Below are 25,537 nucleotides of genomic sequence, written 5' to 3'. Positions count from 1 at the left end.
TTTGCAGAAGTATTCCTCGCCAATCAGTACCATTTGGCTTCCCTGATGCCTCAGATGGTAAAGAATCACGCTGCAATGCAGGAGGTTCAGGTTCCATACCTGTGTTGGAAAGAGCCCCTGGAGAAGGAAGTAACTACCTATTCCAGTATTCTTGCCTGGGAAATTCCATGTACAGAGGAGCCTGGTGGGCTATATAGTTCATGGGGTCACAGATTTGTTATGTAAGGAATCTGAGGACCACTGACATTTAAGGATATCAGGCAGGCTTTGACAAAATGAGTACTGATGTGTGCAAAAAACTAAGAAGGATTCAAAGATACTAAGAAACTTATTCTGAAATTGATCTCATTCATTCTGCAACATCTGATGAGTGCCTAGAATGGGCCAAGTGTTGGGAAACTAGGTGGATATAAAAGTGAATAAGGTACAAGCTTTACCCTTGAGGATTGCATAATCTGGTGAATAACTTGAGTTTATGCAGCATTTTGCAGTTTATAAGTCAGTTTTACCTATGGCGGACTCTTGACACTTGCTGATTTACCATTCAGCCTTTTAAATACTCCTAAGGGACTCCAATGATCCATGACATGCAATAATTTATTCATTCGCTTAGGTACAAATTTGAGTCACATGCACCATGAGACTGTGTAGAATGTGTAGCTGCCTGCATGGTGAAAGAGCCAGATTCACTCTTGTGGAATCTTTAAGTAGACTTGTGCATACTGTGCATGCATTTATAACCAGATTCTTGAACCATCAGAACTCGATGGGATTACAAACATGAAGTGGGTTTATTTCTCCCTTATCATTGCCTTTAATAATGTTCTTTCAAATTTCGTTTCTTCTTGTTTGGCATCTTGGGTATCTTCCGTAGCTTTCTAAACACTTTCTGTTAAAAAGTTCAGTGTAGTCCAATTTAAAATTTGAACCCATCTCTTCCAATTCCCCAGCTCAGGTTTCAACTCTGCAAGGGAACTTAAGAGTGGGAGAGAGGGCCTGTTTTGTTATTTTTCTTCTCTTCCCTCCCTCCTGGTTTTAGCTCTTTGGGTTGTGACATCCAGAAGGAGGAAGAGTATCTATCACTTTCCTGGCCACTGTCCTAGTCCCACATGGTTGTTGCTACTGAAGCTAAGCTGTAACTGACTATCCAGAAACTCTCTCCTTGACAAAGCCTGGCTCTCTCACAGTGTGCAAGTGGAAATTTCTCTGGGGAAGGCCTTACTGACTAGTCTTTTGATCTGAGAAATCAGTTTTGGCTTTCTCTCTACCAAACCCCTTCAGCTCCATCCCTGGTGATTCATCTCCAGTCTCTTATCAGGTGATGTACCACCAGGAAGGTGCAAGCCCATTTCCTTGGCTCCATACCTTCCCATGACAGACCACTTCGGTGCTGTCCTCTATCTGCACCATTGGTTTATTTCCATTCTCTTGTGGTTTCTGGGTCTCATATTTCTCTGCTAAAATGGGCAGAGGGCTGTAGTTAGTCTGCCTCACAAAGCAGTATCCAGCTGGAAACTGAGATGCTAGTCTGCCCTTCCCATGTCCATGTGTGCTCAGTCACTTCAGTCACGTCTGACTCTTTGAGACCCATGGTAACCCGCCATACCGTCCCAGCTATAGTTTGGGACTATAGCTTGCCAGGCTCCTCTGTCCATGCGATTCTTCAGGCAAGAATACTGCAGTGGGTTGTCATATACTCCTCCAGGAGATCTTCCCAACCCCAGGGTCGAACACAAATCTCTTATGTCTTTGGCATTGGCAGGTGGGTTCTTTACCTCTAGAACCAACTGGGACACCCTCTGTCTCTGTGAGAGATTCTCTCAGAGCCTGTGTGGTTTGAAACCCAGAGGAAATAATCCACCCTGTCAATGAGGAGGGGAGGAAAAATCCTTCGAGCTCTGATGACTGTATCCTGCCAACTCCACTCTCTCCAATCACCTCCCTCACTCATCTTTTGCTCATGTAGACATGAGCAAGAAGCAGCAGAAGTGATGCAAGGATCTAGCCCACATTTTCTGTGGAGAGTTTTTTTTGTTTCTAGATTCAGATCCTACTTGGTGATTGTGAGTCAGAAGGAAAAATATAACTCAACAGCCTATTATACATTTTATGCTGTATATGTAGCCATGCTAACTGGGGACTTTACAAGGTTCTGGAAACATTCCTCTTGAATGTATATGGCTATGTTCTCTCAAGATACTGTTTGTAGACCACCTGTATCTGAATCAGTTGGGGATCACAGGGGGAAATGTGAATTCCTAGGGTCTGGGCTCTGAAGGGTTGAGAAGGAGTCAGGAATCACAGTTTTCAACGGACACTCCAAGGTTCACTGATGCATACTAAAGCTAGACAGCCATTTGTCTTGAGCCCACCACACATTTCCTATGTCCTTCCAACACCACTGTTCAGCAGGTCAGGCTGGTATTATCCTCATTTGACTGCTGAGGAAATTGAGATTTAAAGGAGAAACATGGCTTGCCAAATGGCAAAGTCATCACTAGTGCTAGCAAAGTGTGTGTGTGTGTGTGTGTGTGTTAGTCGCTCAGTCATGTCTGACTCTTTGTGACCCCATGGACTGTAGCCTGCCAGGCTCCTCTGTCCATGGAATTCTCCAGGCAAGAATTACTGGAGTTGGTTGCCATTCCCTTCTCCAGGGGAATCTTCCCGACCCAGGGATTGAACCCAGGTCTCCAGCATTGCAGGCAGATTCTTTACCATCTGAGCCACCAGGGAAGATCCCCAATAATAAATGTCAAGTTATCCCACCACTGTGCCCCTGAACATAATTTTAAGCAGAGAGAAAATATAACTAAATTTATCTTTTTTCAGATCACTGAAATAATACATGTTTATTTCATGAAATCCATAAAATACAAAATTATCTAAACAAACATAATGCCATCATTCAGATACAATCATTTGTTTCTGCATATAATGTGTTATAACTGTTTTTGCAAAATTAAATCATATTTTGATACTCTTTAGTAACCTGCTCCCTAAATTCATCCATTAAATATTTTTCAACATTATTTTCAATGGCAGTATAATCTTTTACATTATGAATGTGGAGTTCATTATTGACCCAATCCCCTGTTGATGGACAATTTGATTATTTTGACTTTTTACTACTACCAAAAGCTACTTTAAGTGTTAGGCCTCTTGACGGGGATTTGGGGAATATGTTGCAACTTTCTAGAGGAAATGAAGCAGATTTTTAAAGGTCATGTTATATTAAAGTATGGGGAAACAGTGGAAACAGTGTCAGACTTTATTTTGGGGGGCTCTAAAATCACTGCAGATGCTGATTGCAGCCAGGAAATTAAAAGACGCTTACTCCTTGAAAGGAAAGTTATGACCAACCTAGATAGCATATTAAAAAGCAGAGACATTACTTTGCCAACCAAGGTCCGTCTAGTCAAGGCTATGGTTTTTCCCGTGGTCATGTATGGATGTGAGAGTTGGACTGTGAAGAAAGCTGATCACCGAAGAATTGATGCTTTTGAACTGTGGTGCTGGAGAAGACTCTTGAGAGTCCCTTGGATTGCAAGGAGATCCAACCAGTCCATTCTAAAGGAGATCAATCCTGGGTGTTCATTGGAAGGACTGATCCTAAAGCTGAAACTCCAATACTTTGGCCACCTCATGCAACGAGTTGACTCACTGGAAAAGAGTCTGATGCTAGGAGGGATTGGGGGTGGGAGGAGACGGGGACAACAGAGAATGAGATGGCTGGATGGCATCACCGACTCGATGGACATGAGTTTGAGTGAACTCCAGGAGTTGGTGATGGTCAGGGAGGCCTGGCGTGCTGTGATTCATGGGGTCGCAAAGAGTCGGACACAACTGAGCGACTGAACTGAACTGAACTGAACTATATTAAAGTATACCCGATGATATGAAATGATATGAAATATTTCCACAGTCACTAAAAATATTATGTTGTTTTTTTTAGGAACAAGTCCATTTTGTTTTACTTTAACCTGCTCACCTGTACCAGTCCCTCCGTGGTGGTAAACCTACAGTGCCCTACCACACAGGTAAGGCGAAAAATATGCCTCACTGGTTTTAGCAATTTTGAACATTCTTGGAAGACAGAACTGAGAAACTCCATTTGAATTCTGGATGTGTGTGATTAATGATGAATTTATGGAAAGTGACAAGACAGAAGTATAATCTCATGTTTGTTCATATACAATTAAAACAGGGATTAATCATTTAGTATCACTAGGAACCTCAGTGATTATCTTGTCCAACCACCTATCTTTATAAATGAATAAACTGCAGTATAGAGAAATGGAGGTATTTTTCTCAAGATTAGTATTAGGAAGAATAAAGCCATCTATTGTAACTAATAAACTTCAGTTTTTCAGTGACTGAACACAATAGTTTCTTTTTGGTCATATAATAGTATAAGGCGGTGTTTGCAGTCAGTGGGCAGTTCTCTTCCAGGCTCCTTTCATCTGGTGGCTCTGTCATCCCTTAAGGCCTCAGCAGCAGCAGCAGCATCCAGTTGCCAGAAGGAGGCAAAAGGCTGAATAAAGCACCCCTGCTCTTAAAATCCTTGGATCAGTTGGGTCACACATTGTATTTCTACTCAAATACCATAAACTTATAAGTTTTAAATGTTCAACCTGAGGTGCAAGAAGGAAGGAAAGAAGGAATAAAGCAATGTAATTGTGGACTGAGCAGCCTCTTGTGAACCAGGAAGAAATGAAGCAAGAGGCACAGATATCAATGGGCAGTTCATTTTGTTTTCTATAGTCTATCCATCTGTCCTCTAGAGGACCCTTCTTCCCAAGGAGGACAACTCAGAGTCCTATGTGGTACTGAACTTCAACCCACAGTCTAGGATCTATGGATGATGAATAGTCTCTCCATCAGGTCTTGACACTAAATGCACGATGGGGAACAGGGCTAGGGAAGTTAGAATACAAACTCCCATTCTGAAAGGAAGGAGGTGTAAGTACACAGTGGTCTTTAGTGCATAGCATGAGAACGGTCTTTTATTCTCTTTGTATTGCGTTCTCTGAAGGAAGTTCCTTATCTGTCATCCTGTGATCCTTTGCTAAACAAACTGGAAGGTTATTTCCTATCTGTCAACCTCAGGCCATACCACTGCTGAACACTGGAAATATGCCCTCTTAGAGGCCATGTGGCTTTGAAACTCTCTTCCTGTTGTATAAGTTTATCATGTCAAAGATTATTTTAACAGTCAAAGGCCTTTTCAGGTTAGGTCATAAATTTAGCAGTACAACTACCTCAAAAACTCAGGAGGATTTAGACTTATTTGCTTCCTCTTGGTTCCTGGTGCAAGTAAACCACAGCCAAAGGTCTTCTCTAGAACTAAAATCTGCTTGCTTTCCTCCTCATGTCCCTCAAAGACTTTTGATATCTTATTTCCTGCTGTGATTTAAGCCATCTTGGGGTATTAACATCTTAGTAACATCTCTGCCACAGAACCTTGTTTTTATCACAGCCACTCACCAAGGTCAAATCCTCACTCTTGTCAGTACCAATAATTACCACCCTTAATTTCAAACATCATACTGTCTAATCATTCAGTCCCTCTAATATTTCAATTCCAGTTATTCTTCTACCTCACTCGGACCTACAAACCACTGACCTGATGCCCTTCAAAGTTTCCCTCCGTTCTATCATGTTTCTTTCTCCTTCTTTATATGATTTAAACTCCATGGTCCCTCTTGAAAATCACTTCTTTGTAGAACCCTCATACATTATTTGTGGGAATGTAAATTGGTGCAGCAGGTATGGAAAACAGTATGGAGGTTTCTTAAAAAACTAAAGATAGAACTACCATGTGATTCAGCAATTCCACTCCTGAGTATAAATCCAGAGAAAACTCTTAATTTGAAAAGATACATTCTCCTCAATGTTTATAACAGCACTATTTACAATAGCCAACACATGGAAGCAAACTAAATGTCCATTAACAGATGAATGGGTAAAGAAGATGTGGTACATATGTACAATGGAATATGACTCGGCCATAAAAAGAATGAAATAATGCCATTTGCAGCAACTTGGAGGGCATTGCTTAACTGAAATAAGTCAGACAGAGAAAGACAAATACTGTATGATATCACTTATATGAGGAGTCTGAAAAATGACACAAATGAATTTATTTATAAATCAGAAACAAACTCACAGACATAGAAAACAAATTTATGGTTACCAAAGAGGAAGGGAGAAGAGAGATAAATTATTAGTTTGGGACTAGCAGATATATACTACTATATGTAAAATAGATAAACAGGGTTCTATATAGACAGGTCCCCTGTTTAGTACAGGGAACTATATTCAATATCTTTTAATAAAGTATAGTGGAAAAGTGAAATAGAATACATACATTCACTTTGCTGTACACCAGCCAAAGTAAAAACAACATCCACTTATGGATGTGACAGGTGATGGAAGTAGAGTCTGATGCTATAAAGAGCAATATTGCATAGAAACCTGGAATGGTAGGTCCATGAATCAAGGCAAATTGGAAGTGGTCAAAAAGGAGATGGCAAGAGTGAACATCGACATTTTAGGAATCAGTGAAGTAAAATGGACTGGAATGGGTGAATTTAACTCAGATGACCATAATATCTACTACTGTGGGCAAAAATCTCTTAAAGAAATGGAGTAGCCATCATAGTCAACAAAAAAGTCCAAAATGCAGTACTTGGAGGCAGTTTCAAAAACAACAGAATGATCTCTGTTCATTTCCAAGGCAAACCTTTCAGTATCACGGTAATCCAAGTCTATGCCCTGACTAGTAATGCTGAAGAAACTAAAGTTGAACAGCTCTGTGAGGACCTAGAAGACCTTCTAGAACTTACACACACGCAAAAATGTCCTTTTCATTATAGGGGACTGGAATGCAAAAGTAGGAAGTCAAGAAACACCTGGAGTAACAGGCAAATTTGGCTTTGGAGTACTGAATGAAGCAGGGCAAAGGCTAATAGAGTTTTGCCAAGAGAACGCACTGGTCAGAGCAAACACCCTCTTCCAAAAACACAAGAGAAGACTCTACACATGGACATCACCAGATGGTAGATTGATTATATTCTTTGCAGCGAAAGATGGAGAAGCTCTATACAGTCAGCAAATACAAGACTGGGAGCTGACTATGGCTCAGATCATGAACTCCTTATTGCCAAATTCAGACTTAAACTGAAGAAAGTAGGGGAAAACACTAGACCATTCAGGTATGACCTAAATCAAATCCCTTACGATTATACAGTGGAAGTGAGAAGTAGATTCAAGGGCTCAGATCTGATAGAGTGCCTGAAGAACCATGAACGGAGGTTCATGGCATTGTACAGGAGGCAGTGATCAAGACCATCCCCAAGAAAAAGAAATGCAAAAGGACAAAATGGTTGCCTGAGGAGGCCTTGCAAACAGCTATGAAAAGAAGAGAAATGAAAGGCAAAGGAGAAAAGAAAAGATATACCCATTTGAATGCAGAATTCCAAAGAATAGCAAGGAGAGATAAGAAAGCCTTCCTCAGTGATCAATGCAAAGAGATAGAGGAAAACAATAGAATGGGAAAGACTAGAGATCTTTTCAAGAAAATTAGCGATACCAAGGGAACATTTCATGAAAAGATGGGCTCAATAAAGGACAGAAATAGTATGGAACTAACAGAAGCAGAAGATAGTCAGAAGAGGTGGCAAGAATACACAGAAGAACTGTACAAAACACATCTTCACAACCCAGATAATCATGATGGCGTGATCACTCACCTAGAGCCAGACATCCTGGAATGTGAAATCAAGTGGGCCTTAGGAAGCATCACGACAAACAAAGTTAGTGGAGATAATGGAATTCCAGTTGAGCTATTTCAAATCCTAAAAGATGATGCTTGAAAGTGTTGCACTCAATAAGACAGCAAATTTGGAAAATTCAGCAGTGGCCACAAGACTCAAAAAGGTCAGTTTTTATTTCAATCCCAAAGAAAGGCAATGCCAAAGAATGCTCAAACTACCACACAATTGGTACATGCTAGTAAAGCAGCAGTAAAGTAATGCTCAAAATTCTCCAGGCCAGGCTTCAACAGTACATGAACCATGAACTTCCAGATGTTCAAGCTAGATTTAGAAAAGGCAGAGGAACCAGAGATCAAGAGGTTGGAATACCAGACCACCTGACTTGCATCTTGAGAAATCTGTATGCAGGTCAAGAAGCAACAGTTAGAACCGGACATGGAACAGCGGACTGGTTCCAAATTGGGAAAGGAATACGTCAAGGCTGTATATTGTCACCCTGCTTATTTAACTTATATGCAGAGAACATCATGAGAAATGCTGGACTGGATGAAGCACAAGCTTGATTGCAGGGAGAAATATCTATAACCTCAGATATGCAGATGACATCACCCTTATGGCAGAAAGCGAAGAACTAAAGAGCCTCTTGATGAAAGTGAAAGAGGTGAGTGAAAAGTTGGCTTAAAACTCAACATTCAGAAAACTAAGATCATGGCATCTGGTCCCATCACTTCATCGAAAATAGATGGGGAAACAGTGGAAACAGTGACATACTTTATGTTTTTGAACTCCAAAATCAGTGCAGATGGTGACTACCGCCATGAAATTAAAAGATCTTGCTCCTTTGAAGGAAAGTTATGACCAACCTTGTCTAGCATATTAAAAAGTAGAGACATTATTTTGCCGCCCAGGGTCCATTTAATCAAAGCTATGATTTTCCATTAGTCATGTATGGATGTGAGAGTTGGACTATAAAGAAAGGTGAGTGCCGAAGAATTGATGCTTTTGAACTTGGTGTTGGAGAAGCCTCTGAGAGTCTCTTGGACTGCAAGGAGATCCAACCGGTCAATCCTAAAGGAAATCAGTCCTGAATATTCATTGGAAAGACTGATGCTGAAACTGAAACTCCAGTAGTTGGCCACCTGATGGGAAGAACTGACTCATTTGAAAAGACCCTAATGCTGGGAAAAATTGAAGGCGGGAGGAGAAGGGGATGACAGAGGATGAGATGATTGGATGGCATCACCGACTCAGTGGATATGAGTTTGAGTGGACTCCGGGAGTTGGTGATGGACAGGGAGGCCTGGTATGCTGCAGTCCATGAGGTCACAAAGAGTCGGACACGACTTAGCAACTGAACTGAACTGTACACCAGAAACTAACACAACATTGTAAAACAGCTATACTTCAATGAAATTATGAAAAGAATTTTTAAATCACACCCTTATATAAACCCTCAATTCTTTTACCCCCTCTCATTTAGTAGTACTTCCCTGGCAAAAACTCATTCATGACTAAATGCAGCTTTCTACCTACTCCATGCCTCAACCTAGGCAGTAGTGTGTTCTTGCAGAAAACACACACAACAGTCCATTAAACTGAGGACTGCTAACCTCAAGGGGGCCCTCAATGCTGTCCCTCAATCACACAAGAGACCCTTTGTCCATTCTCTAGCTACTCTGCTAGAAAACAACTTCACCCCTTTTCGTCTCACCTCAAACCTCCAAGCCCTCCTTCCCAGTTTCTATCAGCCTTTGACTTGGCTTCCTATTTCACTGTGAAAATATCAGCATTCAGAAGACAACTTTTACAGGTTCCCACACTGACCTTCCTGCCATTATCTGTGTTCATGTATTTACTCTGCCTTCCCTGCCCTTCTCTAGAGGAACAGCCTGGGCGCCCAAGGCCAGCCCATCTGCTTGTGCATTAGATCTTATCCTCACTCACAAACTCCAGCACACAACTCCAGAAATCTTCCTTTTTTTATTACCATTTTTCTTCTTTACTAAATCATCCCCATCAGTAGAAAAATATGCTATTATTTCTTCCATATTAAAAAGTTTTCTCCTTGATCCCATATCCCCTTCCAGTTACTGCTTCATGTCTTTGTGCCTCTTTTTTTTTTTTTTTGCAAAATTCCTCAAAAGAATAATTTATATCCAATGTGTCTGAATCCTCTCTTCTTACTTGCATTCAGGCTTTTATTCTTACTCCATTTTCTCCAAATGATACCATTGATCTCCATATATTTAAACCAGCGGTCAATTCTCTATCCATATTTACTTGATCCAACAGAATTGATTAATCAATCCCTCTTCCTTAAAGTACTTTCTTCACTTGGTTCCTAGGACAGAGCATTCTCTTTCCTCTTAATTCTCTGGATCCTCCCTCTCAGTATTCTTTGATGGTTTCTCCTCATCTTCCCAGCACCTTGTAAACACTGGAGTTTCCTCTACCAGGCTTAGCACTCTTAAAAATATATATTTACCCCTTTGGTGATCACACCTAGTCTTTTGGTTTTACTACCATCTATATACTGCCCTTCCTAGTTTATATATGTATATTCCCAGGACTCCGGTTCTTTCTATCCAACCACCTATGTCATGTCTCTACATGGATATTTAGTTGGCATATCAAATTTAACATGTCCAAACTCAATCCCTGAAAGTCTCTGACTTTATCCCTAAAATTGTTCCCCCACCCCCAACAGTCTTTTCTTTTTCAGTTAAGGCCAACTCTAAATACCATGGAATCATCCTTGATCCCTCTTATCTCTTGTACTCATATTTGAGCTGTGAGCTAATTCCTCTGGTCTCCATTCAAAATATACCCAGGACCAAATTACTTTTAATCATCTCCTTCTCTCTTCAAGGAGCCAGTATATTGTTTCAGTGACCCCTGACTGATCTCTCTGCCTCTATTCTTGCCCCTGCCTCCAGTCCCATAGTCTCTTCTCCACCCAGCAGCCAGTGTGTTCCTGTTAAATATCAGTCACATCATATCCCTCCTTTGCTCAAGCCCCTTTCCCTCAATAGCTTCCCAAGTTACTCATATTAAAAGCCAAAGTCTTAACAATGTCCTCCAAAGTCCTTCACTGTATGCCTGACTCTGACCACATTTGCTCTGTTTCTCCCTCTGCTCACTGCACTCAGGTCATAGTGACCATCCATTGTCTTCAAAGGATCCAAGGAGGCACCTAGACTTCACTGCTTTCCCTGCCTAGCCTCCTCTTTCTCCAGATGACTACAGTGTGATCACTAGTCTTCTTCAAGTCTTCCTCAAATATTACCTTTTCAGTGAGACCTCCCTTGACTACCTGTTTGAAGTTATAATCCCATCCTGGTTCCTTTCATCATCTGGCCTTCTTTCTAGCCTTATTTTTCTCTGTAACAACTACTACCATCTTGGGTGCTTAGTCGCTTATTCGTGTCCGACTCTTTGCTCCCCCATGGACTGTAGCCTGCCAGGCTCCTCTGTTGATGGGATTCTCCAGGCAAGAATACTTACAGCAAACAATTTTACTTATTTGTTGTTACCCATCTCTTCCTACTAGAATGTAAACAGCTTGAGGGTAGGGATTTTTATCTCTTTGTCCACTGCTGTGTCCCCAGTGCCTAGAACAGGCTCAGAGTAGGTGATTGATAAATATTTGTTGAATTAAAGAATAAATGAGTGAATTAGAGAATTAATATTTTACTATTCCCAGTCTAGAAATTTTTCCACTATACTATACAAATCTATCATTCTCATGATGAAACAAAAAATCCTTCCACACTCTGCTTTTTGTTAAACATTTCAGTTGCTAGATCTTTTCTTCATTGGAACTGTACTGTTTTAACCTTCAGTGTAACTTTCTCTTCCACTCACCAAATCCTAATTTATATTAGAGTGTTAATTGCATATGAACAGAATATGTAAAAATAATGATGAAGAACTATATTCAAGGTGCCCCTTCGTGGTTATACAAAGAATCAGAACTGAGTCAGAATATATATCAGCTGCCAATAGTGCAGAATTGCTCTCAGTCTGCCAGGTAATAATGTATCTACTGATCCAAGCCATATTTTTATGCATTATGTTTTCCGTTAACTGCAGCATGGTCCAGACATGTGTCATAAGCATTTAAAGGACAAACCTTGATCAATTAGGATATCCAACCTCAATGTGACCTTCATTTTTGGCTAATTATATGTTGATTGCTACTAATCAGCATTGTATTTATAGTGAACAAACAGGTCTGATAGAGAGAGTAAAGAGCAGTTGCTATATTGTTTTTTAACAGCTCGTTTATGTGTGGAATGAAATTTGATGTGAGTCTCTTTAACAAAACATTTTTTAACATTTAAATTACTTTCCTTTGTATGTTGTATGTTTGCTCAGCTGCTCAGCCGTGTCTGACTCTTTGAGAACCCCATGGATTGTAGCCTGCGGGTTCCTCTGTCCGAGGGATTTTTTCAGGCAAGAATACTGGAGTGGGTTGCTACTTCCTCCTCCAGGCATTGATTGACCCAAGGACTGAACTGACATCTCGTGCATCTCCTGCATTGGCAGGCAGATTCTTTACCACTGAGCCACCTCGGAAGTCCACATGTTGCATACACCACACTTTACGTGTGTAGTATACATTGTATGTGTGTGTGTGTTTATAAATGCAGAAATCATCATAGCCTCAGCTCAGTAGTTCCTACCATCATTTAAAGCCAGTGAAGGCATTAATACGTTCAGTTTTTACTTTATAAATCCATTTAAGTGTATCAGACAATGGGCTACTTCAGTTATCTTCCAGAGTCTTATAAGTAAATTGCCAAAGTGTAAATGTCTGTGAGTTAGCTCCAAACATGTTAAACAGCTTAACTCCAATCAGAGTAAACTTTGGACATTTGTATTAACAATGACCTCAGTCTTCTTCCCCCAAATGTGAGCATGTTGGATGCTGTGAATGTCCGTCAACAGTTCTTCAGTTTTCATAGAAAGATACCTGTGAGACTTTCATTATTTCCTCTAGATGTGCATGAATGTGTGTATGTACTTGTGTGTGTGTGTATGTGTGCACAAGTGTGTAGGAGAGACTAAGAAACAGAAAATGCATCCAGAGGTGTGAACATGGAGATGGGTCATTTACCTTTTAGAAACTTTGAAAAGAAGTTAGAATGCTGCTGCTACAAAGTAATATTAACTATGAGATTTGAGGCACCCATTTAGTTATCCACCTACTACCTTAGCTGTGGGGTTGATACCAATGTCCTCATGCAGCAGAAACATGACCAAAAGATAGGAAAGAGATATCAGCTTAGCAGCTGTGTTTTTACCTAGTTGCCAATGGGGGCTGAGCTACAATCTGGTCAGTGAGAATAGTTACCATACAGTAGGGAGATGGAGCAAGTCAGAGCTGAGAGGGCTTCCATAAGGAGGAACTGAAGGTAGAGGAGGGAATGTTCAAGAATTGACTGCAACCCTCATGACAACATGTGAGCGTTGTTTTTTATTATATACAAAAGCAAAACAAATAGAGTGCCTCCTCCCTTATCATGTTTTCTCTCTGTGGAGTTACTAATTGGATTTCAGTCACTCCACAGTAGCTCTGTGGTCTAGCACAGTGATCTGATTTGGCATTAATAGGCCCCTAAAGTTCATTAAAGATAATTCCATCAGTGACATCTCTGCCCACATTTGACTGGTACTGCTAAAAGACAATAATAATGATTGATTACCACAAATATCCCTAACTTTGTTAGTTTCTTATGGTAATAAACCCCCCAATTATGTTCTGAGAATTCACTTGTTTTGATAGTTCTTAGTGGCATAAGTTATCAATGTTTGGAGCGTTTTTAATTACCATTCTATTCATACTTAGGAAAGAAAGCAAGATTCTAACCCGGAAAAATGTATAAACTACACAGACAAAATTAATCTTTGATTAAACTCTTATCTACTAATTCAGAAAATCATTAAAAATTTCATTAAAAGTTCATCTCTGTCCTGAAGATGATGTCATATCTACAAGTGATAAAATTGCACACACACACACACACACATGAACACCTGTAAAACTGGTAAAAACTGAATAAGGTTAGTGGATTGTAACAATGCCAGTTTCCTGGCTGTGATACTATGCTATGGTTATGCTAATTATTACCATTGACCAAAACTGGGTGAAAGGTACATAGAATTTATTATTTTTACAGCTATGTGAAGATCTACAACTATATCAAATCAGAAGTTAAAAATAATGTTGTCATTGTATAGTATCTTATTGTTTTAATAGCACATTAGCATCCAAGGGCAAGGAGTAGAGGTTGATAGCTGGTACATGAAATTGAATTTTTTACAATATGTTTAGAAAATTGATTTAAGTTTTGTAGATGGAAAATGGTGCTTTGCTTTTTTATTGTGGTGGGTAATTTAGAAGTCTAACCTTGTAGATAATTCCTTGGTTTGTTCAATTCAATTCAATTCCTACCACTGTGTTTCTTTATTTCACAGATCTGTGTCTCCAAGTGCCCAGAAAGATTTTTAACTTACATGGAAATACAATTTAAGTACAAAAACGACAGTGAATACTGGACATACTACAGCCAGTTCTGCCGGACTACTTTTCTTAAGCCTGTGGAGGTATGTGTGTTTAAGCTTAAAACTAGAAAAGAATTTATCTTGTTTCAGTCTCAAGTGTAAGGTATTTGTAACTGGACAAGCTCCAAAGTTTTCTAGGAAATTATTACTAACGTTAGCATTTCATTAGAGCACAAATGCACATATATATACGAACATAACACAATTCAGAGCATATTGTTTTGTAGACTTGGAGTGTTATACAGGACTATTCAGTCTGGTAAGTTAGTATCAACTACTTCCTGACACCAACAGATTTTCCACTTGGATGGATTTTTTTGCTGTCAAGAGCTAGGAGCTAAATGTCATTTGCGGTCACCATTTCATTAATGTGGTGATAAAGCTCCAAGGCTACGGAGTAACAAGAACTTTACTCCCAAACCTGGTTTGATAATTACTCATTTGAAAAAAAAAAAAAATCCCCAAATACTACCTAGACTTAAGATTTATAAGGGAATTCTAAAGCCTTATTATGTTAATTAGTTGTGATAGCTTCTAAATTAGAGGAGATATTTTTCCACGAAAAAGTAAAAGCATTAGACTGAGGATATAACTAAGACAAAGAAACACACCTTCAAAGATGTACCTTGGTTTCAGCATGTCTGACTTTATTATTGTTGATTCAATTGAATTACAGTTAGGATATTTAAGAGTATTTGTCAAACAAGTTTGTGTGTATGATAATCTTACAATTACTCTTTCTAGGGGAGTAATTTGGAATAGAAATTATTAGGGAATTGCATTTTTAAAGGACACAATTTATATATTGAGTAAGATGCATCATCACATAGTCTTTGAAATGTTAACACACTCTTCCTTCAATTTTAGACTCTCTCACAAGTTTTTCTGGATAATGACTGTCCATCAGCGATTTATCCAAGCAAACCTTGTAAGTGGTTATTATTTTACCTCAGAAACAGAGGATCTACCAAGAAGTTATTTAATTCAGTTCGCGTATTTTATAACTGACTAAACTGAGGCTGAGAATGGTCCCATGACTGGCCCAGAGTCCCAGAGTTAATTGAGAAGAAAGCTAAAGCTACAAAGCTCATTCTTCTGACTCTAGCCTAGAGTGTTCCCCAGGAGCTTGGTGAGGTTTTAGGTTTGGTGGCATAAACGCACATAGAAAAGTTTGAAAACTGAATATTAAAAGTTCAGTCAGTTTGATTCTTTGCTACTTTAAGAACACACATGAGCCACACACAGACATACCCTAACACACCTACCCCTGAATTTGGCCAAAAAATTTGTTGAAAAATTGCTTGGGGAGTGAGAATGGGGTATATATTTGTCTTTATAATTTAAAACATGAAATACTTATATGTCTCCTGAATGAATTGACATTGTATTTCTTTAAAATTTATAAACTTAAACCCTGTTTAGGAGAAAATGAGATAATCACTCATTTTCCTTTCTTAAGGATATAATTCTAACTACAGATAAAAGACTTTACATAAAGATGTCCATCACAATGTTAGTCAAAACAACCAAAAAAAGAAAAAAAGAAAAGGAAATATTCTAATATCCAAGAGCAAGAATATACTGAATTAAATTAAAATGCATTTATTAAATGAAATATTTTAGAATTTTTACATATGATAAGTATTGTTTATGTTATGATTTTAAATAAAATGAAAAATACTATATACATTGTAATGACAAGCCTGTAAAAATGAAAATGAATAAATAAAAATATATTCAAAGAAAAAGATCGAAGAGAAATATGCCAAAATATTAAGTAATTAGCTGGAATCAAGATTGATGGGAAAAATATCAATAACCTCAGATATGCAGATGACCCCACACTTATGGCAGAAAGTGAAGAAGAACTAAAGAGTCTCTTGATGAAAGTGAAAGAGGAGAGTGAAAAAGTTTGCTTAAAACTCAGCATTCAGAAAACTAAGATCATGGCATCCGGTACCATCACTTCATGTCGAATAGATGGGGAAACAGTGGCAGACTTTATTTTTGGAGGCTCCAAAATCACTGCAGATGGTGACTGCAGCCATGGAATTAAAAGACGCTTGCTCCTTGGAAGAAAAGTGATGACCAACCTAGACAGCATATTAAAAAATAGAGACGTTACTTTGCCAACAAAGGTTCATCTAGTCAAAGCTATGGTTTTTCCAGTAGTCATGTATGGATGTGAGAGTTGGACTATAAAGAAAACTGAACGCCAAAGAACTGATGCTTTTAAACTGTGGTGTTGGAGAAGATTCTTGAGTCCCTTGGACTGCAAGGAGATCCAACCAGTCCATCGTAAAGGAAATCAGTCCTGAACATTCATTGGAAGGACTGATACTGAAGCTGAAACTCCAATACTTGGGCTACCTGATGCAAAGAACTGACTCATTTGAAAAGACCCTGATTCTGGGAAAGACTGAAGGCAGGAGGAGAAGGGGATGACAGAGGATGAGATGGTTGGATAGCATCATGGACTCAATGGACGTGAGTTTGAGTAAACTCTGGGAGTTGGTGATTGACAGGGAGGCCTGGTGTGCTGCAGTCCATGGGGTCACAAAGAGTCAGACACGAGTGAACAACTGAACTGAACTGATTTTGGAGATAGCAAAAGTATGGCCATTTTCTGTCTTCTTTCTTCTTATCTGTTTTTCCACAATGAGTACATATTTCTTTTAAAATGGAAGAAAGATAATAGTCATCAGTTTGAGTAGAAAGTCAGGTACCGTTGAGTTAGCAACCATGAAACACAATGTCTTACATGTTCCCATTGTTCTTCTCTGGATCATTAAAGACCCTCCATCAAAGTTGTGGGTCTGGCAAGCAACTGTATTTAACCAGGATTCCCTGAGCAATAGTGTCTGTAGTTAAGAACAGTGTTACAGATTTTTATGCAAAAGGGTAAAAATGAATCAGTCACTGAAGATACATTAGGTATATAAGATATAGTCCCTGCCTTTACAATTATAGTTTGTTTAGATCACACAATATAAAATGTACTTTGGGGATGTTGTTGTTTAGTTACTAAGTCATGTCTGACTCTTCTGCAACTCCATGGACTGTAGCCCACGAGGTTCCTTTGTCCATGGAATTCTCCAGGCCAGAATACTGGAGTAGGTAGCCTTTCCCTTCTCCAGGGGATCTTCCCAACCCAGGGATCGAACCCAGGTCTCCTGCATTGCAGGTTGATTCTTTACCAACTGTGCCATCAGGGAGTCCAAGAATACTGGAATGGGTTGCCATTTCCTTCTCCAGGGGATCTTCCTGACCCTGGGATCGAACCCACATCTCCTGCATTGCCAGGCAAATTCTTTACCGTGAGCCACCAGGAAAGCCCACGTTGGGGACACAAAAATGAATAAGGCACAGTCCTTCAAAGTCTAGCAAAGAAAACATTGAAATCAATTTGTATCCCCCCAATAGAAAATTAAATATAGTACTTGAAACAATGTTATGCAGCTAACAAAATTCACTCATTAAAGATTTTATAAATGGAAATAAGTGATAATGAAAGAAACAAGAGACAATATCTCATGCACTGTATAGTTAATAACTCTCAACAAAAAAATGTATACAGAAGAGAGACTGGAAGGAAATGCACCAAAATGTTAATATAGTTCACTCTAGCTTGTAAAACCATGTACAGTTTTATATCTTGTTTCAAGAATTTTTCTCTACTTTCCAAAAATATAATGAGAATATATAGTAATTAAAGGTAACAGACTAGATGAGTTACTGTCCAGAAATACTACATAGAACAAGTTTGGGAGGTTCTGTAGGTGGGATCAGTCAGATTGAAGAAGCAAAAAGAAAAGGAGTACACAAAAGGCATAAGGGAGTAGGAGAGAACCTGGGCCTGTGAACCAACGAAAGAGAGTTATAAAGGGCAGAGGTTGTCTCCTGTGTCAAAGACTCATGCAACAGAAAAATTAACTCATTCAGCAGCAAAGATTCACTGAGTTCCATTCTGTACCAAACACTGTGCTAGGTAATGGGTTACAGCAGGATGAAGAGTAAAAAGTATTTGGAAGTTTTGGCAAGTAGGGGGTCATCGGAATCACTGGGAGGACAGTTTCCATGGCAAGGTGGAGGCAGAAATATGGTTGGGTTGAGAGGGAATAAAATCATCTGGTAGAGGCTATGTCAAATTTGCCACGGAGGAGCAGGACAGAGAGGATCCTGAAGCAGTCATCCCTGTTACAGATGCTACAGAAGATGAAGGTGAGCAGACAAACTGATTTCAAAGCCACATAAGTCAGGAAAAGCTTTATGAAGACATAGTTCTTTCTATCAACTGCTTTCATATTTTCAGGTTTAAACTTCATATCAACCCCTGCAAGTCTGTAATACTTCTTGTAAAAAAAGTAAAAAGATAAACCATTCCTGGTTCTTCCTCTTTCTTCCTGTAACATTGAGGTTTTAAAGCTTTTTAGTAATAGAGATTTGTAAAGAAGCAAAGATTCTGTTGAATTAAAAAGTACATAAAAGATTGAAAGTCAAACTCTCAGAAATCATGCTAGTTGACAAAGTATGGGCCATTTTCGATGGCTTTATATTTCCATTTCCAGCCCCTCTAAAAAACTGATAAATGCAAAAACTGGAAGAGAGACAAATTATTAACATTTTATAAATAAAAATCTGGTTATCTTAGTATCCTGAAGTTTGAGCTAATGCTTATTTCTCAAAGAATTTGAGAAATAAGGTTTCACTCAAGGAATATCTAAGAGTTTTTATAAAAACAAAACTAAATTCATCTAATAATTCAAGTAAATATAGCCTTTTTATTAAGATGTGTTTAGTATGAGAGCGAGGTTATCAGTATTATTCTTATGAAACCTGTGCTTTGTGTCCTGCTTATGGCTAATTAATATATCATGTATGAAATAATCAAGTTTAAATGTAGCTTCAGATTATGATTGTATTTACTTCCCATGTCTGTCTTAGAGTCATCAAAAAGTCTGATTATCAAGTAATGGGCAATTATCTATACTGAGCAAGTTATATAGTGTCTAGCAAGTAAGCATTTTGATTATAAATAACAGAAAGCTGAAGAAAGAGAGGACATTGTAAAGAAAGAAAAGTGATTATCATAATTTTAATTTATTTTTACAGTTCTCCAGAGATGTTTCCCAGACTTCTCTACTAAAAATGGCACTTTAACAGTAGGAAATAAGACAGTGTTTGATGATGGAAGTGGAAAGAAAAGAAATGCTGTAGAACTCAGAAGAGCTGCAAAGTATGTAGATCACATCCCCATTTTCAATTTTATGCACCGTATTATTATCCCTGAACTAAACCTTTGTTAGGTTAAGGGTTATAGAGGAAGAATTATGTTTATTCTGAAATATTCATGTCACTGTGGATTGGAGAAATTGGTATGTGTTCGTTAAGAAAACCAAAGGAAAAAGCAGAATGAATTTGAAAGAACAATTATGGTTTTCAAAATGGTTAAGTCTTTCATCATCAACAGGTACATAAATGAGACATCAGGAAACATCCTGAAACACCTTAATATAATTTACTTTTGGATGAGCATAATTTTAAAAACCCATGATTTTTTACAGCATTTTTTTAAATGACTGAAATAATAAAACTGACAGCTGTTTTAAATGGAAGGGAGCCTTATGAAAGGTGAAACAACCACGATGCTGCTGTTAGTATTGTGTTGAATTTCTCTTACTACTTACAGTGGAGTAAATTTTCTTTCTCTTGGCTGTATGCATCGTGGTGTTCCATATTATTTGGAAATATAATTTTCTCATGCACACAGATGTGTATATACAAATATAAACAGAGTATCATTGCATAGCTCAGTTGTTGAATTTAAAATTAAAAATATATTGCAAAAATATATTATTCTAATAGTACAATTCCATTGATAAAATTTTGAAGTAAGCACACGTGTGCTAAGTTGCTTCAGTCGTGTCCGACTCTTTGCAACCCTAGACTGTGGCCTGCCAGGTTCCCCTGTCCATGAGATTCTCCAGGCACGAATACTGGAGTGGGTTGCCATGCCTACCTCCAGGGAATCTTCCTAATAAGGGGATTGAACTCACATCTCTTATGTCTCCTTCACTAGCAGGCAGGTTCTTCACCACTAGTGCCACCTGGGAAGCCCAACTAAATTAAATTACACTATGATGCATATATATATGGTACAACTAAGAAAACTGGGAAATTATAATCACAAAAGTCAGAATTATGGTTATTTTAGGGGAAGGGAGAGATACTGTAATTGGAGCACATGGGGGGAAGGAATGACTATGCTGTACTTACCAAGTGTGTTCACTCTGATAAACCATCCAGCTGGATGCTAATGATTTGTGTACTTTTTTGCATGTGCCTCTTTGTGCCTTCTGCTACAGAGTGTCAGAAGATTAAGAAGGGGAAATTAAATATCATATTCACTTTTAGCTCTATGGATTTTATAAGTTAGAAGCTGATCTTATTTAAATTCATGTCTTATAGTGAGGTCTCTGCAACACTGAGGGCATGTTGCATATGTTGGAAAAAAGGTATGTTTACCACTCTTGAAAGCAATGCTTCCTCTGTGTGTAGCTGTAGCTACCTTTGCAGGTTCACCAAAGTGACCACCTCATGTATTATTGTGGCTAGCAAAAGGGTCACTAGCGATAAATGGTTTCTAAAAATACACTTAGAACATCAGCTTCCAAGTCCCTTTTATCATAACAAGAACATTTCTCTTTAATGGTAGTCAAACAATGATTGATATTTTTTTTTCTTCTTTGAATTCAGTGGTATCAATAAAGCCCTTGATGCAAGGGCAATTGGAGTGAAGGTGTTTGAAGACTATGCAACAACATGGTACTGGATTCTCATGTAAGTGAAAACATAAGTGTTTCGTCTCCAGCCCCATTCTGAGTTTATCTTTGTAGAATTTCTTTCATCAAATTCCCCATTAATATTCATGAATGAGAGATTGACTCAGATTTCAGTTCCTGCCAGTTTCTTTTTCAGACAGAGTGAAGAACCCAAAATATTTGAAAATCTGCCCAATATTAGCAGAAAGTTATAAGAATGTAAATGTTAATTTTACTCATTAAATTACTAGTAAGATTATCATATATTTCAAGTCCCGTGGGGCCTCACTGTGGTATGTGTGTGCCTTTCGCCACATATAACATTTGTCCTTCCCTTGATCGCTAAAGGATCATTCTTATTTGTTAACGCAGCCCTTACACATAATGTCTGTTATCATCTTCATCAAACTCACTGTACTTATGAAAAGCTGAAAAAGACATATGAAGGGAGGAAGAGGTTTTAAATTTTCAGACATAAGATTTGCATTTCTTAAACATAAAGGAAAATGTAGTCAGTCTTCCAGAGCAGGTACATGTGTTTGATATCCCTAAGGCTGTCATTACTATCTGGCTTTTGTGTCACCTTCTTGTACCTTAAGTACCTTAAAGGCATCTATGATTCCCTAGTAATCAAAGAATAAACTGGAAACTTCTTCAGATACTTACAAAAACTCTTACAACCCATCTAACTTACTTTCCCAAATTTATCTCCATCCATGTTTCTTGATTAACCCTATATTCTAAACACAGCAAATAGCACACCCATTCTCAGACCATCACACCCTTGTGTTTTTGCACATTCAATTCTCTTTCCTAGAATATCCTCCCTTGTGCCCTGGGAAACTTCATCTCATTATTTAAAATCAGCTTTTGTGTCACTTATGGTATCTTCTTAACTTCCCTAGATATAGTAAATTACTCGTGTGTGTATATTGTGTGCATACATACATGTACACACACATATCTATCTTCCATATAGCACCTACCATCTTGTATTTTACTTACCTGTCTCTTTCCCTCTGATAAACTGTGAACTCTTGCTATGGTAACTATGTCTATCTGGTCTTTGTTTTCCAGAGTCCACTATGTATCTCTACGGTTCTTGGACCGTAGAGATACATAGAAAATGTGGGTTTAAGAAACAGTTATAAAAGTACTAGGGGGACAAGATAGATATATTTAAGTAAGGTGCTTAATAAAGTCAAAATTGTATTGTGTTTTAGAGCTGGAGAATGCAATGGCACACCCCACTCCTGTACTCTTGCCTGAAAAATCCCATGGACAGAGGAGCCTGGTAGGCTGCAGTCCATGGGGTCGCTAGGAGTCAGACACGACTGAGCGACTTCACTTTCACTTTTCACTTTCCTGCATTGGAGAAGCAAATGGCAACCCACTCCAGTATTCTTGCCTGGAGAATCCCAAGGACGGGGGAGCCTGGTGGGCTGCCGTCTATGGGGTTGCACAGAGTCGGACATTAATGAAGCGACTTAGCAGCAGCAGCAGCAGTTTTTAGAGCTATAAAACTAGATAGTTTTATGAAGTTTTACATTGTTATGCTTTGTCTTAAACAGAGTAATTATTTTCAGTGTGTATTTCAGGATATATCTCCGTGGCAGAGATTGTAGTTTATACTTGATAGGAAACTGGCGCCCCTATTGTCAGACCTGAATATCACTAGATAATTTCTGTCTCTTCTTTATTTTGGCTTTTCTACTCTCACCTGAGAAAGGTATAATTTATAATAGATTCTCCTGTCCTCTTCACACACACTGAAATAGTCTCTTCTGTTGCTGCTAAGTCACTTCAGTCGTGTCCTACTCTGTGTGACCCCATAGACGGAAGCCCACCAGGCTCCCCCATCCCCGGGATTCTCCAGGCAAGAACACAGGAGTGGGTTGCCATTTACCAGGGACTAAACACTAGATCATAAACACCTCCCTTTATTATCAGCTCTTCTGTTCTCATCTGTTTCATACATATAAAGCCAAACATTGACATGCTGGGACTTAGTGTACTCAGAAATTTTATGTGGGAATTAAAAACACAAGTAGTCAAGAACTATATTTCTTATTTTTCCCCTCTGATCTTGTTTTTAAAATTTTTATTTTATTTATTTTTATTTTTGACTGTGCTGGGTCTTGGTTACTGCACAGGCTTTTCTCTAGTTGCAGCAAGTGGGAGCTTCTCATTGCGGTGGTTTCTCTTGTTGCTGAGTATAGGCTCTAGGGTGAGGGCTTCAGTAGTTGCAGTTCTGGGGCTCTAGTACAGAGGCTCAATAGTTAACGGCACGTGGACTTCGCTGCTCTGCGGCATGTGGAATCTTCCCAGACCAGGGATTGAACCTGTGTCTCCTGTATTGAAAGGAGGATTCTTTACCACTGAGCCACCAGGGAAGCCTCCCACCCCCTGCCCCAATCATTTTTTAATAACCCTCTTGTCCTATGCCATAAAATAGTTTTTCAATTACACTGCATATTTCAGCATTAAAGTATCTATGGTTTGCTTCTAAATTAAAAGCCCAGCTTCTGTAAGACTGTGCACTGAGAAGGTACTCTGGTACATGCTGTCGTCTATCCAGTGACAGTATTATTAATAGTTTCTTCTTAAAGGTAACATCTGAAGACAATAAGCTCAGTAACTGTGCCAGGCTGTCTGTTGCTATTTGGAAACTTGCAGGTATCACCAGCAGTGTCAGGTCTTAATAGAGGCATCAGCCAAATTTCCAATTTTAGTGAGTTCTCTTTGATGAAATCAGTTAGAAAAATCCAATATGACTTTAACCTGGAAATATAGTGGGGTTGGGAAGAATTACCTCCAGTACTCATTCAAACCCCAGGAAGAAATTAAACAAGGAAAATAGTCATGCTCTTGATTGCTTGATAAAGTCACGTGGCCCAGGAGACACAGAGGCCTTATCCCGGCTCCAGATAATGGCCCACAGATCACTGGGGATCTGAAATAAGTGTCTGGTGATGTTAGACATCACAAATGATTAGAGATAATTAGACCAGAATGATAATGGCTACAAAATCATGGATTCAGGAACTGTGTAGGGCAATTATTTTGCTTGTCTTTCTGCCCTAAGATTGTTCTCATACTGCTAGTTATATCACATATGGTTTTCATTAGTGACCAGGTATATAGAACAGCAATAACATCTCATGGATATGCTTTGTAGCTTATCACTTGGTGCGTAAGTATGAAGGAAAAAACAGGACTGCGGCAGACAGGAATTGTGATTTTTCCCGAAACAACTATGGACACAGAATTTGCATTTACCTAGGCACCAAAAATGATTCATGTATCAAGTTCTGATGATCCTACTGTTTCCCTTGAAAGTCTTAACAGAAAGAATTGCTTATAATTTTTAGTGTCATGAATGTTTCTACAGTCAGATAAAATAATCAAGAATTCTTTTGAATAGAAATAAGTGTTGTCTTGGCATGTTTGTTATGTTTAGCACACTGGCCCCTGTGTTTGTTGTGCCTTTTATCCTCCAGTGGCCTGACTATCGCCATGTTCCTCAGCTGGATGTTTGTGATGCTCCTGAGGTTCACAGCTGGACTGCTTTTCTGGATCTTCACCTTTGGTGTGATTGGAATCATAGCTTATGGTAGGTATCCACCCATCTGAAAATCACCAAATATCAAAATAATCTTTTTCTTTTCAGTTGCCATTGTCAACTACCAGAAAGCATTTTACTTCCAGTGAATTTAATCCTTCTTTACTGTCTTCCTAAAGGTGTTAAATTGAGAAAAATTACTTAATTCTGCATAGAGTATCTCTGTTACTTTTTTCTTCTTTATCCTGGCAGGGGGGAAAGCGCTATTAAAATATTCTTCTCTTTTTCTCTACAGTCTTTGGTCTCATATCTCATGAGTATTAAGAAGGAGGTGAAAAGAATCCCATTTAGGTTAATGAAAACTATTTCAGACAATTTCTTTTAGTCTTTTTACTTTTTATCTGATCAAAGGCCCAGGTCTGCATAGTTATAGATGTGTGATCGATCTATTTTTCTCTTTCAACTTAGGACTTTTAATCCAGGTACTGTCACACACTTTAATAATTGGCTAGTACTCCATAATAGGCCATCACCCTCTAGAGGCAAGCATTCTGAATTACACTTATTGGATGGAGAGTTACTTTACTTCTAGGTTGAGCTCTAATTATTAACTCAGTTCTGCCAAATGCAGTATAGGTGAAATTCGAACATTAAAAAAAGAATTGGGCTTCCCTGGTGGCTCAGATGGTAAAGAATCTGCCTACAATGCAGAAGACCTGGGTTTGATCCCTGAGTTGGGAAGATCTTCTGGAGAAGGAAATGGTTACCTACTCCAGTATTCTTGCCTAGAGAATTCTATAGACAGAGGAGCC

General features: G+C 38.7%; 1 protein-coding gene across 1 annotated transcript in view; it reads left to right on the top strand.

The window, feature by feature from the left end:
- SLC44A5 (solute carrier family 44 member 5) overlaps positions 1 to 25,537 on the top strand; it is a 115,612-nt gene that overhangs the window by 54,510 nt on the left and 35,565 nt on the right. The window contains exons 3-8 of the mRNA XM_055401397.2: positions 3,953 to 4,037; positions 14,256 to 14,384; positions 15,210 to 15,270; positions 19,455 to 19,578; positions 21,099 to 21,182; positions 24,664 to 24,776. Coding sequence (XP_055257372.2) covers positions 3,953 to 4,037; positions 14,256 to 14,384; positions 15,210 to 15,270; positions 19,455 to 19,578; positions 21,099 to 21,182; positions 24,664 to 24,776 — 596 coding nt within the window. The remainder of the gene's footprint in view (positions 1 to 3,952; positions 4,038 to 14,255; positions 14,385 to 15,209; positions 15,271 to 19,454; positions 19,579 to 21,098; positions 21,183 to 24,663; positions 24,777 to 25,537) is intronic.

Source organism: Moschus berezovskii, chromosome 4 (assembly GCF_049115385.1).
Source record: "Moschus berezovskii isolate FMDL1 chromosome 4, NW_MosBer_1.0, whole genome shotgun sequence".
Classification (NCBI taxonomy): Eukaryota; Metazoa; Chordata; class Mammalia; order Artiodactyla; family Moschidae; genus Moschus; species Moschus berezovskii.
The sequence above is the reverse complement of the archived record's forward strand: the minus strand, read 5'-3'. Positions and strand labels throughout refer to the sequence as shown.